Source organism: Vanellus vanellus (assembly GCF_965231255.1).
Source record: "Vanellus vanellus genome assembly, chromosome: 7".
NCBI lineage: Eukaryota > Metazoa > Chordata > Aves > Charadriiformes > Charadriidae > Vanellus > Vanellus vanellus.
The window spans coordinates 37,517,741-37,532,046 of NC_138912.1; the positions used below are offsets into that span (position 1 = coordinate 37,517,741).

Below are 14,306 nucleotides of genomic sequence, written 5' to 3' on the forward strand. Positions count from 1 at the left end.
CCGGCAATCACCCCGTCTTCTACTGTATTCAACCAAAATTCCTGCAACAGCGTTTGGAGGTCACCATCTTCAAGAAGTCCCCAAAACAAGCAGGGTTTGATTTTTTTTTTTTTTTTTTTTTTTTGCAAGCTAGCGTGAGCATACCCACCCTGCTCCCAAAAAAAATGAACTATTTACGGTGAATTTGCCAGCTCAGCAAAAGTTGCACGTAGCAAGGGGAGGAGGGGGCAGAAGCAAGCCGTGAAATTCCCCGTCAGTCATCCGCCTTGCTTTCCGAGCACGGCGAAGCCGGAGGGATGGAGAACACAACCCGTGCCTCCTGGGAGAGGCACAGAGCCGAAGGGAAGGAACCAGGGGGGCTTTGAGCAGAAAAACGCAGCCCCGTCCACATCGCACGTGCGCTCTTACGATTTCAAGCCCTCCCCCCACCCCCCTTTTCGACGTGCGCATCTCCCGCCTCCTTGTAGGCACGGCGTTTGACGTGTCCTGGCCGCCCGTCCCTCCGCATCGTGGTGGCACCGAGCTGCTGAGTCAGTGAGCACGGAAGCCCTTTGCCCAAAAATCCTGCACCCAGGCAGCCCCCGAGTGCTGAGTCGGCACCGCTCGGGGCTGCCGCTCGCTCGTCAGCAGCCACGGCGCTTGCTGAGTTAGAGGTTCTCCTCGGCCCCGCGCTGTCGCGGGTTAACAAAGCGGGAAGAGATGCCGAGGCAGCCAACTTTGGGGGACCTGGGGCTGAGCATCCCACCGGGCGCTGGAGGCATCCCGGTGGCGCTCGCAGGAGAGCATCCCCACGAGCTGGTGGGAGCCGAGAGCCTCAGCTGCACGCTCTCCTGCCCAAAAATAACTAAAGGGATTCAAATAGCAGGCAGCCTTGGCAGAAGCCCCAGGGGAGCCCGGCCTCCCCACCTGCCATCCTTCCCGGGCTCCTTTCCCAGCATCTTCTCACAGCCCACGTCGCCCGGGGGCGGGTGGGCGGTCAAGCCTTGCAACTAAATCCTGGCAGGTTCCCCCCCCCCTCCTGTTGTGCGCTGCTCGACCTCAACGGGCTTGACAGAAGAGGTCAGTCCTCCAAATTTCATCCCCGTCTCCTAGTTTCGAGCATGGCATGCAGGACCCCAGGTGGGGAGGAGGGACGCGTTGTCCCCAGCCCGCCTGGGCGACCATGGCCCGAGAGCAAAGCCAAGCGCACGGTATGAGCTCGGGTGCAACGATTAAAGCGTTTCCTCGCTCTTTTGCTCCTTTAAGACAACGTTATTCCGGCGATGCTGAAATGTTATCGCTGGGACGAAGGGAAAACCGAATCGCACTGGTCTGAATGGCCTCTTTTGTCAGGCGTTTTGCGAGGTGTCGAGGCGTGAAAGCTTTCAGAGAAAGCTCCGGGTGAACCCAAGCTAGGTGGCTATAAGCCTAGTTACAGCCCCGACCTGATGGATCATCTTCATTTTCCCATCCCTATCCTGCATACAGCAAATCCATTTGCTGGGCAATTAGACTCCGGTCGTTACATTATGCTAAAAAAAGACGGTCCTTTTGGCAGCTGGGGGAGGGGGTACACCCCGAGCAAGAGAAACCAAGAGCGCTGCCTGCCCATCCCCACTCGCCGATAAATTCGGGGCTATAGGTAACCTCACCTGCAGCAACGCCACCCCACCTCGGCACGCCGGTGAGCATCACGCCGTGCCGGAGCCCTCCAGCAACTCACCTGGCATCAATATCCACGCCGCTCTCCCTCACCCCCAGCCCTCCTAAAAGGTTCCGGGATTAGACGAAATGGCCCCCGGAATGATTTTGCTCAAGGTGGTGAGCAGCGCAATAAAGACGGATGGTCCTTCTCCTGCAAACTCTTCTCCTAAGGGCTGTTAACACCAACCAGTACTTCTGCTTTCGGAATAAAACACGCCGAGACACAGCTACCGGCAGCAGACGTGGGTTCTCCCGGTGTCCCACCTCGCTCCAACCACTCGTTATCCCTCCTCTTCCTCCTCCCCAGGCATCTCCCTGCATTCCTCCTGCAAATTTCTTGGCCCCTTCCATCGCTTTTGCCTTCCCTCGAGCTCAGCATCTCCTATTCCCCACGCGCACATGTGTGTGTGTGTGTGTGTGTGTGTGTGTTCCATTACTTCTGGGTGAAATAACTGACTAGAGGGTCACTCCACCTGAAAATTGCTCTCCCCGGACCTAAATGAAACAGATGGGCATTGATGATGTTTTGGGAGAAATTAATCAGCCTGGACCAGCGGCAGCGCCAGCAGCTCCCTCAGCCCAATTTCGCCTAATGAATTCCGAGCTCTCCGTCTTAATAGCTCCTGACAAGACTAATTTACTCTTGTAAGTGATTAGAGGGGGAATGATCTCTTAATTGTTGCTTAAAGATTCCTTTCGGCGGGGCAGGCGGCAAAAGCGGGGAGTGCGGGGTTTGGGGCTCGGTGTGGCTGCGCCCGGGGATGCCGCAGGGAGGTGAAGAGGGGGCGATCACTCGACGCCACGGTGATGGGCACCTTCTACCAGCCCCCCCCAAAAAAGGGGCCCTGCTTTTTTTTTTTTTTTTTTTTTTTTTTATAGCTAAGAGGCACCACATACAGCTCCGCTACTTACACCCCCGTCAGGATGCAAGAAAGGTGTTTCCAGACCTTTTTTTTTTTTTTTAAGTTAATAAGCTTAACTCGGAAAACATCTACCAACAGCAGAAAACACGGAAAACGCTGTTTGTCAACACTTTCAAGGCTGACATCTCCCCTCTGCTGCATCCCTAAACAAAATCCCAGGGTGCCAATATTCTTAAGAGTGAATTTCATTTCTGTACGGTGCAATACAAAAGTTTAAAAATAAATAAATAAAAATAAATAAATAAATAAAATTCGGCCCCCAAAGTAATTCCAAGCACAATTTTACTGGCACAGTATCTCAGTGGAAAGCAGACTGTCAGAAATCTTCCCCCATTTTCTGCCAGAATAGAAGCGCAGCCCAATTCCCGTACGGTATTTCGAACTCAAGCACTTCCAGACCCACGTAGGCAGTGAGGAAGCGGTTCCATTAAGCTGTTCCCAACCAGCTCTCGCTCCTGCACATCTGCTTCCTTCCCTGGGACGCGTTCAGCGTCTTTGCAGGGACACCAGCAAGCGAGGGGCAAAGAGCGTATAGACAGCAAAGCAAAGCAGCTGGGTGGGAAGCGACCTCGTTAAAGGCAGCCGTGGAAAAAAACATCACGGATGCAAGTCATCCGAGGGGGGGAAAAAAAAAAAATTAGGAAAAAATTGCTATGAAGTCAGGTCTTTCCTTTCCTTACGTCATCCGCAGCTTGCCTTCCGCGGCGCCGCGAGTAAAGGTACCCGAGCAGCAGTTTTCGCTATTATTTCCCGTTGCGAATAAACCCGAGCGTCGCGGCACGGCAAACTCCTGCGGATGGATGCATCTCTGCGCGGAGCTCCGCTACCACCCAGGAGCTTCCACGCTATCCGAAACTCACCAACCGAGCCGCCGGGCTCAGACACCACCCCAAATCCCACAAAGGGGACACCGCAGGCTGCAAAAGATGCAACCGAGGGGACCACCGAGAAGAGACACAAGCCTCAACTGGAAGCCCCGGTCGAGCTGAGCAGTCACCAGAGGAGACCACTCCAGAGTCCTCCAACTTTTTCCAGCTCTGGTGCTGACTTAGGTGCGGGGAGAATACTTTTGAGGTGGGTTGCACGGTTGAAGGCGGCGGGAGATGCGCCCACCCAGAACCTCCCACCCAGCCGCCCTCGGCTCCCAATCGATTCCTCCCGCATTAAAAGCCAGTCACGAGCCCTGATTGAAGACCACAAGTTTAATGGACTGAGAGCCTGGAAAGAGACCGAGAATGACCGGGTCGATTTCTGCATTTACTAAAAACCAATCCTTCGCTAAATAAAGAAAGAAAGAAAAAAAAAAGCTACATCTGTCAATCAAAAGAAAAGCATTTCTTCAATCCTTTTCCATCAGGGGGTCGGGCAGCAGCAGAACCCCCTGCCCACGGGCGAACCCCACTTACCCACGGGAGTATCCTCATTGATCAGCAGGTAGGTATCGAAGAAGTAGTTTATGAAGTACGGCAGCCGGTTGCCCCGACCTGGGAAGAGGAGGAAAAACAAGGCGTTATTTTCCCCGGTTTGTCGAGCACGGGCCAGCACGGCTCGGGGAGGCTCAGGCCAGAGAGGGATGCACCGGGCTCGCCGCTTGGCGGGGCGATGGTGATGGGTACCACCGAGATGAAGGCTGGCAGGGCAAAAAGCACCACACGGTGTCCGCAGGAGCCGGTTGGGGAGCCGCTTCCCTCCGCCCGGCTTTTTTTTTTTTTAGTATTTTCTTTTACAAGGTGGAGGTAAAGGGGAAGGGAGAAGCCAACAGCTCAGGGACCGGGAACATCAATTATTGTTTTAGCACATGATTAATACCTTCACTTTGTTCCCACGGTTGAGAGCCTTTCGCCTTGTCAGCCATCCCAGAAAAAAAAAAAAAAAAAACACAAAAAAACCACAACCAACCACCAGTGCACCTCCTTTCTCCCATCACCCGATCGCCTTTCCCTCTAATTGCCTCCTTTCACCTTTAATAATCAGGCTCACTTCTTTCTACTCCCTTTTTTTTTTTTTTTAAACGGAGCTGGAAGGCTGGAAGCTCGGGAGCCTTCCCCCCAGACCGCAGCAGCCTCATTAGGTGACAAAGTCAAGCGCAGAGCACGGAGGAGAACGACGACCGCAGCCTGAACCGGGGAAGAAAAAAAAAAAAAAAAAAATAATAATAAAAAAAAAAAAAATCAACCATTCAAGGGATGCAGAGGAAAAGGTGGCAGGAGAGAAAGACAAGGTGTGGTGTCGACCCAGGCTGCGTCCCGAGGGATGGGTTTTCCTCCATACGCGGCCAGAGCCAGCCAAACCTACGGGCTTTGAGAGATGCGGTTCGGCTGCCAGGCATCAAAATTCGGGCTGGGCACGGGGCAGCAGAAGTTTGAACTGGTCTGGCCGGAATAGTTCACGCCTGTCGATGGGGTGGTCCCCGGAACCAGTCCCGGGAGGGGAAGAGGCAGGACCAGGGTGCCACGCACGGCCCCCCGGCAAGGAGACGCGCTGGAAGCAATGAGGCAGTGCTTCTCCGCCGTTACCCCTCGTAACCGCCTTTGGTGGGAGCCCAGCCAAAACCCGACATCCTACAAGTAGGAGAAATTGCCAGCAAAGTGACAGCGTGACACCCCCTCGCAAGCCCCCACCACACCAGATGCGGATCCAGCCAGGTTCCTTTGAATCCAGCGGGTACGGAGCGTCGCCTCCGTCGTTACCCCGACCCTGCCGCAACCGCGAAGACGTTGCTTCAGGCAAAGGGACGGCAAAGTCCGGATGAGACCGGGTGTCCAGGTTTCCTTCCTAACTTTGCCACCACCTTCACGCCCTGCGCTTCAGCATCCCACTTTTAAGAAACAACCACCAGACCACATTTCAGCATCCTCTTCGCCTTCCCAAGCTCCCGATGGAAGGAGATGTTCCCATGACACAGGTCCCAGCTGTGCTCCCGCACAAACCCGCTCAGCACCCATGGGAAACCCGCCCGGGGGGGGGGAGCGCGGGGACAGGATGGAGGAGCAGCCTGGGCTCCTCCGGGGCTCCATCCGTCACAAGACAGGGATTTTTTTCAGCACTGCCCTCTTTCCCGAGGCAGCCGGTTTGTTAAACACCTCGAGGAGCGGAAAAGCACTGGAGGCAGCGCTCTTGCAAAGGCACATTTACATCTCGGCCTCTGGAGTTAAGTACCTGGAAAGAAAATGAGAAGGACCCCGACAAAATGGGTTATTTAGAGCTAATGGCATCTCCGGAGGCTTCGAAGCGCGCTCAGTACCCGGCTGCCGTGCCGGGGCCGGCAGGCTTTGAAGGGGGCAGAGGAGGCTAAACCCCACCGAGCAGTCCTTCCCGCGGGAGCTTTGCTTCTGCCAACTCCTCTATTTCAAAATATATTTCTTCATTGTTACCGGCGTACTACATTTAAGTCGCATCTTGCGAATCCAGCTGCATCAGGCGCTGGGAGGCATTCGAACCGCCAGCCCGCGAGCGCACAGGATCTATACGTTAAGAGAGGAGGATGCCCGGTACCCGAGAGCCGGGGAAAGCTGAAGGAGGGTCCGGAGGCAGGACTCTGTTTCGGGCTGCAAATCCCAGGATATAGAGCAAGTCTAATCCCTGCGCTGCCGGACTGTCAGCGCGCGGTGGGAGGCGACGGGGAGAAAGCGTCTGAATGACACAGGAATGTAGGTCAAGAGATACACGCTATGACGAAAGGAAACTCTTCCCCCGCCCCCCCAAAAAAATAAAAAAGGGATGCTGCAGCTGAAGCCACAGCCCCACCAGCCCTGTCCCCTAGCCCAGCCCTAACACTCACGTCCCAGCCACAGCTATTTCCAGCTCCCCCCTCAGCCCAGACAGACCGCTGCGTCCTCGGGGCAGCTTCAGGAACCTTCTTCCCCATCTCAGATCTGGCCGTAAGGTCTTCCTCGGCTGCTATCAAAAGGTGCCTTGTCGGTCTGTGAAACACCGGTCTTCCACGCGTGTGTCCTGCCACCTAGTCAAGGATCCCAGGAGTCGTCCTTTCACGTTTAATTCAGGACGGTCAACGTTTTGTTGGCTTTGGGTAAGCCGGTCTGTTCACACAAACTAATTTGGGAATCACAGCCACACACCACGTACCTCAAAAGCAAGTTCATGCTTTCCCCAAAGGCATCGCTGCGAACCAGCCATCGTCTGTGGCTTCATCTAACAGATCACCAGCTGGATTTTCCTTCTGCGAGGCTGCCACAACCACCCGGCTATACCCTGGGATATACCATCACTGCTTCCCTCAACGCGGCTCTTGCCCGTGGTCCCCCAGCGAGGCGCGCAGCAGAAAGCCATGACGTCCACCACATGCTTGTGAGCCTTTATTCCTCCTTCAATGCTACCAACAGGCTCCAAGGGATCACAAGAAATGTTGTTTTGATGTGCTGGGAGATTTTCTTCCCTGAGTGTCTTCCATGCCTGCTCCACGGTATTCCTGCAAAACCTGTTGCTTCTTTGCCCTTCCGAGTCAGGACTTGCGGCAGGGGGGACAGAACTAGATGATCTTCAAGGTCCCTTCCAACCTAAACCAGTCTATGATTCTATGTCCTTGGCCACTGCTGATGCGAGAACATGGTAATCACCAAGGTGTTCTTCTAGCTGGCGTCCCTAACCTGGACATGAAGGCCTCTGCCCATCTCTGGTGACCGCAGAGGTACTGGGTGGGAGCAGGCTGACTCCACCACCATACCACAGCTAAGCCATCCTCTTCCAAACCCGCTGAGCCCGCTGCATTTACCCTAACTAATTGCTTTGCCGGGACCTTTGCAGGTCTACTGGGAAGAAGAGCTCCATCACCTGCAGTCCCCAGGGCGATTTAGGAGAGAGGCGCTGAGGCCCTGCTGGATCTACAAGCCTCCAAATCCTCCTTTCCCAGCATTGCCTCCCCAGGATTTTGCAGCTTGCCCATGCCGATCTGCTGCGTCCAGCCAGGCGCCCGGAGCAGGACATACCCACACCACCTACGGCTGCTGCCACCGACCGCACAGGGAGGGATGATGAAGGAGCAAGTCCCCAGTCATGGCCAGCACAACCCACCACCCCACCTCCAATGAGCTGTACTGGGCAGCTCGTGGCAAGCGATCTCTCGGTGGGGGGGGACAAGTTTTAGGAGGCTCAGGCTGGGGGCAAAGGACTCGTTGGGTTGTCTTTGTTGCTTATTTTTCTTCCCCCTCTTCTTCCAGAGGAGTGACAGGGCAGCCAACTGGTGAGGCTATACTTGATCCAACCCGACACCAGAGGGAGATTGACCGCGCTTGTCACTCACAGCTAATGTCATCCACCGACTGCTTAATCAGGCTGCCAATCTGGGCAAGCCATCTTGAGGCTTTAGTATAGGGGGAAAAAAATAAAATAAAATAAAATAAAAATAAATAAAAAAAAATCTTTATTCCAAAGGGCACAGTGCTATCAAATGGCCACACGCTCGCTATTGTTTATCAGCAAGCGCCACACAGCCGCACACCTCCTGGCCTCCCTCTCCCCCTCCCCCCCCCAGCACCCGAGGGCTTTAGCCCATTCATGCAACAATCCCAATTTTCACGGGGCTTTGCCGCATGTTTACAGTGCTTACGCATCCCGGGATACGCCAGAGCTCGGGCCCAAGAGGCACGTTTGCCGCACCAGAAACCGGTTGTCCCACAGGCTGCCACCCCGGTGGCCAGGCCAGACCCCACATCCCCACCACCAGAAGCCCACGTGCTGGGGAAGACCAAGAGCATCACGCTCGTGGGGCAGAGCCCAGCAGAAAGCTGACCATGGAGGCTCTGCTTCTCCAAAGCCCTTCCCTTCCCTCTGGCTGGAATTGGAAAAGCAGCTCAGAGAGGAGTTATTTCCCACACAGCATATATTAAAACACGTTTTGGGTAATAATTTTGCTGCTGAAAGCACAGGGAGAGCCCTGCCGGTAATAGCTCCGCTGTTGAAGAGCTAACAAAGCTTCTGGTTGACGTCCTTGCCTTGCGTCCGCTCCCTCTAGTTTCCTTTAAGTTTTATTTACCTAAAAATGACCCAACGCCGTGTGTGTCATGAGGTCCAGCGCCAGCTTTGACTTCATGACCCACATCTGGAAGTTGCCAAGGTCTTCCCGCTGAGATACACCAGGAGCACCTACTACCGTTGGGTTCACCAACACATCATCCTGCGCCTCCAAGCCTCTTTCCAATCCCTCCCGGGAAGGGCCATCTGATGCCACGTGTGTCTTTTTACCGACTGTGGGAAAAGCGGCTGCGCGGGAACACAAGGTGCAGGGACCACACGAGATGGAGATGAGCGGTCTGCTTACCAGTACCAGCCACATCTCCCCAGTCTCCAGAGCAACATTGCTCTCCCTTTAGATGTTCCCCAGAAGACCACAAATGCTGCAAATATTACCCTTGTACCTCGCAAACACGAGACCCGGGCAGGGAAAGGGATGGGGAGAGAAGAGCGTGGCGCTGGACAGACAGACAGACGACTTACCCAGAGAAACCAGCTCCAGGAGCAAGAGGGGGAGCAGAAAGTTGCCGGCAGCAGTGTGACGCTTCATGGTTCCTGTCAAAGAAGAAAGGCAGCGTCAAGCCCAGTGCTTTATGGATATTACCTTTCCTCCCCAAAGCAGGCTCAGGGATGCAGCCCTGTTCCAGCTTGCACCTTATTGCCCCGAGGCCACACGGGGACACCCAGAAGACCCACATTTTGATGACGCTTGGCTTTTATAAGGGGCACTTCACTCGAGAGTGCCACCACCGCTTTTCTTGGTTCACGCAGCCCCAACCATCCTCTTGGCCGGCACCAACTCGAAACCAGGATTAACCTGGCGTAGGCGATACCTTTTTTTATTATTATTATTTTATTTTCCACTTTCCAAAGCGCATCGGCTCATCTCGTGGGAGGGGATGAGCCACGGTGACCTCCGCGGTCAGGCCTAGAGGCTGAGATGAGCCACCCGAGCACCCAGCGGGATGTTGAGGGTAAGGAAGAGCCGCCGCATCCCAGGAGCCACGCAGCAGCGAGCGACCGGTGCTGGGATTTAAGATGTTTTGGCAGAACTGCGTGGGAAGCTTGACCCAGCACCACTGAAGAGGCACCAAGATTTCGGAAAGCAAAGCAGAACCCAATCCAACCCCTCAAGACCACCCTGGGGGCCGCAGGACCGGCACTGCGAGAGCAGACGGACTTGCAAACATGCCCATATCCCGGCTCTGCCTCTCCAATTTCCCCGGCGTCACGTTCAATACAACACACGACTCCTCAACGAGGAGGCAACGGAATAAAACAGTCACAGGCAGCTGCTTAGCACGGCCGCGTCCTCCCAGGGCTTTCACACCATTAAATACAGAGCTCTTTCCGAACCGACCGCACAAAACCTCGGCGAATTCCCGCTTCGCAAGGAAATTCATACGATATAAATGATATTTTCAAACATTCCACCCCGGAGAGCATCACGGCGCCGCTTGGGTTGGAAGAAACCTGAAAGATCATCTAGTTCCAACCCCTCGCCATGGGCAGGGACACCTCCCACTAAAAGTATGAATCACATCTCCATTTCCCCCCCGCTTCTTTAGTAGGTTTCGGGGAGGAGAAAAATCTCAGACATAGACAACACCGCTGTTTCGGGTCCCTAGAAAGGATGCGCAGGAGATGAGCGAGGCAGCCCAACCTCGAGCTCTTCCTCCGTGCCTTCTGCCGGGCCAAAACGCCATTGAGGAAAACGCGAGCTTTCTTCTCCGACAGCACCGCTATCGGCCCAAGTGAGCGGAAACGCTATTTCCCGGCCTCGCAGACCACATTTCAAAAGCAACGGGGCAGCGGAAAAACAATTTGCGTGATGTAGAAATAAAGGCAGTTGACAGCATCCCCCTTTCGAGTGTCATGATAAATCTCAATATTGGATATTCCGAGTCAGTCACTTCATTATGTAAGTAATTGCCTGAAATGTCATTTTGATTTTGTCTGTCTTCATTAATATTGCAGCTCTTCACTGGTTCTCCGAGACGGTTCACTCGAATATTGCAAATTTAGGAACGGGATTGCGAGATCTCCGGGGAGAACTTAAAAATTGTGACTAAGAGCATATTAAATCGCACCTTCTGCCTGAAAAGAGGCACTTTGTAGGAGGCATTCGGTGCAGTTTCCAGCATAATAATGTCTCTGGGCAAGTCATCTCTGGGAACTTAACTGGTGTCTCCTGGCTGCAAAAGCACTAATGTTAAACCGGAGATTTCCCAGTCCGCTGGCAACCGCTCCCCAAGGCCCGGGAAGCGGCAGCCGGAACCGCGTTAAATGGTGATGGATGGGAACCGGAGGAGCTTCTACTGCCGAAATGCTGCTCTGCAAAGAAATCCGGGGCTTGAACATTTAGGAACCGGCTCAGGTCGAGCAGAGGTTTTTCAGCCCGCTTGCCCCAAACGCCTCCTTCCCAAGCCTGGGAAGCGTTGGGTTGTTGTGGTTTGTTTTCTACCGCGTGAACAGCATCGCTGCATCCCTAAGCGTGGCAAAGCTCCCACCTGCTTGGCTTACGCAGAGGGAGCCCGGCCGGCGCGCGCTCCGGTCCTCGGCGCGCATTAATCCCAGCGAGGTCGGCGACGGCGCTCCAAGACCCTTCCAGCAACCTCACCCCGGTGAAACACCGGAGTAGAGACTCTCCCGCTTCTTGAGCCCGGGCCACCTATCGCTCTCGGGGTGCTTCAGCCCCCAGCTTCCAACCTGAGCACCTGTATCGGTTATTTTTTTTTAAATGCGCCGTTTGGGGTGCTTACGCGCAAGAACGGCTCGCGCGCCCACAAAAACACGCTTAATTGCCTCCATCAGAGCGGCGGCTGTGCCTCGTTGGCAGAGATGCTCTCGTGTTCGAGCTGCTGCTGGCACCTTTAATCGCTCCCCAAACCCCTCAGCCCCTCTCCCCCGAACGGCACCGCGGCACTCGCGCCTCCAAAAATTTATAGTGGCGGCCTCTCCGCTCCGCGCCGGTTCCAGGAGCATAAAGAAGAAATGAAAGTGTAAATCAAAGCGTCTCCCAAATGGCTTCCGCGCGAGGAAACCGTACGCGCCTTCCCCAAAAGTCCCTTCTCCGGCGACAAACGTCATCCCCCAAAAGAGGGGACCCCGGCAGCCAGTGCTGCCCACCTACAGATGCTACCTGAGATGCCACCAGCATCCCACCATGCCCGTGGCAGCCGCTGGAAGACCCCTCTTCCCCTCCCCGCTCTCCCCAGCTCCCTCCACCTTGAAAGAGGACCAGGAGATGCTCCGACCAGGGATGCCACCAACCGCGCATCAGAGAAGCCACCCCCACCATCGGCTTCGGCAAAGCGCAGCGCTTGGCACCAACCCTCGCGCCAAAACACGGAGGGTTTGCAGAGGCACAGCGGCTCCCCCTTTCCCAGCTTCCTCCGCTCCTCGCATGGAAGCGCCGCTAAAAATTCACCTTTTCTTCTTCTTCTTGCTTCTCGGCCAGGTCTTTACAATAAGTACAATTCAAAAGGGGAAGAAAAAAAAAAAAAAAAAGGCAAAAGTTAATTTATTTTTTTTTTTCCTCCCCCCACGTATTGGCATGAGCGATACACAAATCATAATTCCTAAAAATAACAAATTGCAGAACAGGGTAATCAGAAGTAAATTGATATTGATAAATAAGCTTTTCTTCCGCGCGGTAGGTGGTTTATTTTAATCTAATGAGTTTTATATTTTCTGAGCTTTCAGATTCCATGATGAAGAGCCGTCCGCGCTAGAATTACGAAGCACTTTGAAATATTGTAATTTTATGGCTCATTTTGTCAGGACTCTTGAAAATGAGATTTGTTCCCAGTGAAAAAATTTGCCCTTTTTTTTTTTTTCCCCTCCCCTCTTTCCTTTCCATTCCCCGCAGCGAAGGAAAAAATTCCCTTGGGAAATAAATACAGGCCAGCGGATTTGGATGCACGTGGAGCAAAGGGGACACGGCTGCCACAACCCTAAGCCCTGAGCCGCCGTTTGCAGGAGAAAGAGCGCGACGGACGCTCTCTCTCCCCACTTCCTTCACCCCAGAAGCAAAATCAAAGTTGGAAACGTGGGCGTTTTCTCCCCACCCGGCCCTGGAGATGCCCGCAAAGCCGAGGGCGAGCCCGAGCTGCTCCGTGCATCCCAACCAGCTCCAGCTGGAAGGGGGGATTTAAACCTTTCTTCTAGCGGGCAAAGAGCTAGAGCTGTTACTTACTAACAACGCCAAAGTTTCCCACGTTTCACTCCCACTTCCAAGCAAGGACAGGAGTGGAAACATTTTATCTGGGGCCGCGAGGGGTTTGCTTTTCCCATAGGAAACCAGCCTCAGCTCCCAGGCGCCAGGAACACGCTGTTTAACCGACAGCCCAAACCCAGAAGAATACGCCAGGTTTGAGCTTCTCAGTCCCTGCAGGAAAACCGGAGTCCGGCTTGGGAGCGAAACTCTGTTCTCCAAGTCATGGCAACCTCCCTAAGGTATTCCCGCTCCCAAGCGGGAACGCTCCCGCGTTAGCGACACACAAACGCTCCGCCGCAGCGCGCCCCAACCGCGGGATCCCGGAGGAAAGTCATTTAGAGCCACAAGTACGAACGTCCAATTCGTCGCTTCAGCCACGCGATATTAAAATAACACCCGGGGGGGGGGGGGGAGGGTTCGGGAAGGCGGCCCCCCCTTCCCCACCGGCACGGCCACCCATCCTTCCACAGCAACGGGGGCGTCTTTCTTGGGTAGATGGATGAGGAGATGCTCAATTTTCTTTTTGAGTGGGGCTCTACTGAGCCTCCAAGCCCTGGTTGCTATGATGCCGATGGTGACTAGCAACCATTTTCCACCACAAAAACCTCACCGGAGCTGGAACGGCAGCTCCTAAAGTAAGAGGCAGCCTGGGACGGGGTGTGGAGACCAAGCCAAGGGGTTCCCACCTCGGCCGTCGAGGTTCCCACCGCAGCCCAGCACACGGAGGTAAGGCAGCAAAGGAGGGCTGCGGAGCAGATGATGCTAACGCGGGATGGAAAAGTGGAAAAGCAGCCAACGGCAACAGAGGTTAGCTTAAAGAAAAAAAATAAAAAGAAAAAAAAAAGAAAAAAGGAGGAGGGGGAAGACGGGTGGGAATTATCGCTTTAGGAGGAGATGGTGGTGGTGGAAAGCTGAACTCAGCAGAACGGCACGCACAGTCCGGTCTCATAAGACAGGAACCGCTCTCCAGACTCTTGAAAAACCACACAGCAATGGCCAAAGCGGCAAACGTAAAGACGCTGAAGGCCTGACCCAAAGCCTGCTGGTCAACGGGAGGCCGGATGCTTTCTTCTCGTGCCCTGCCTGGAAGGCGGCAAGCTTTGCCCGCTGACCGAGAGCCTGGGTAGCCGCCCGGCCACGCTTCCCAGCGCCGCCATCGAAACGGTGCAGGAGAAGCGCCCAACATCCTCGGGCGGCGAACACAAGAGTTCGGGGGACGTTTGTAACCCAGGGCCTGCACCGCTTCAAGACGCAAGCGCACAACTGCGGTTTGGTTTGGGGTTTTTCAAAAGAAAAAAAAAAAATATAATAAAATGAGGACATGTGTGAAGTGGAATTAAATAAAAAAAAAAGTGTTCATCTAAATATTGCCCGATCCATTTACAGAGTAATAAGCACACGTAGTAGACACACGGCAGATGGCCATCGCTTCAGCGCTCAGGCTGCCCCCCCCAACCCCCCCCCCCCCCCCCCCGAGCGCAGGAGCGAAGGCGGGGGCTCGGCAGGGCTCT

At 54.5% G+C, this 14,306-nt stretch overlaps 1 protein-coding gene across 1 annotated transcript in view; it reads right to left on the reverse strand.

Moving 5' to 3' along the window:
- CDH23 (cadherin related 23) overlaps nucleotides 1-9,126 on the reverse strand; it is a gene marked incomplete at its 5' end in the record, with an annotated part of 203,926 nt that extends 194,800 nt beyond the window's left edge. Inside the window, 2 exons of the mRNA XM_082486729.1 lie at nucleotides 4,013-4,090; nucleotides 9,060-9,126. Coding sequence (XP_082342855.1) covers nucleotides 4,013-4,090; nucleotides 9,060-9,126 — 145 coding nt within the window. The remainder of the gene's footprint in view (nucleotides 1-4,012; nucleotides 4,091-9,059) is intronic.
- Nucleotides 9,127-14,306: the final 5,180 nt, after the last annotated feature.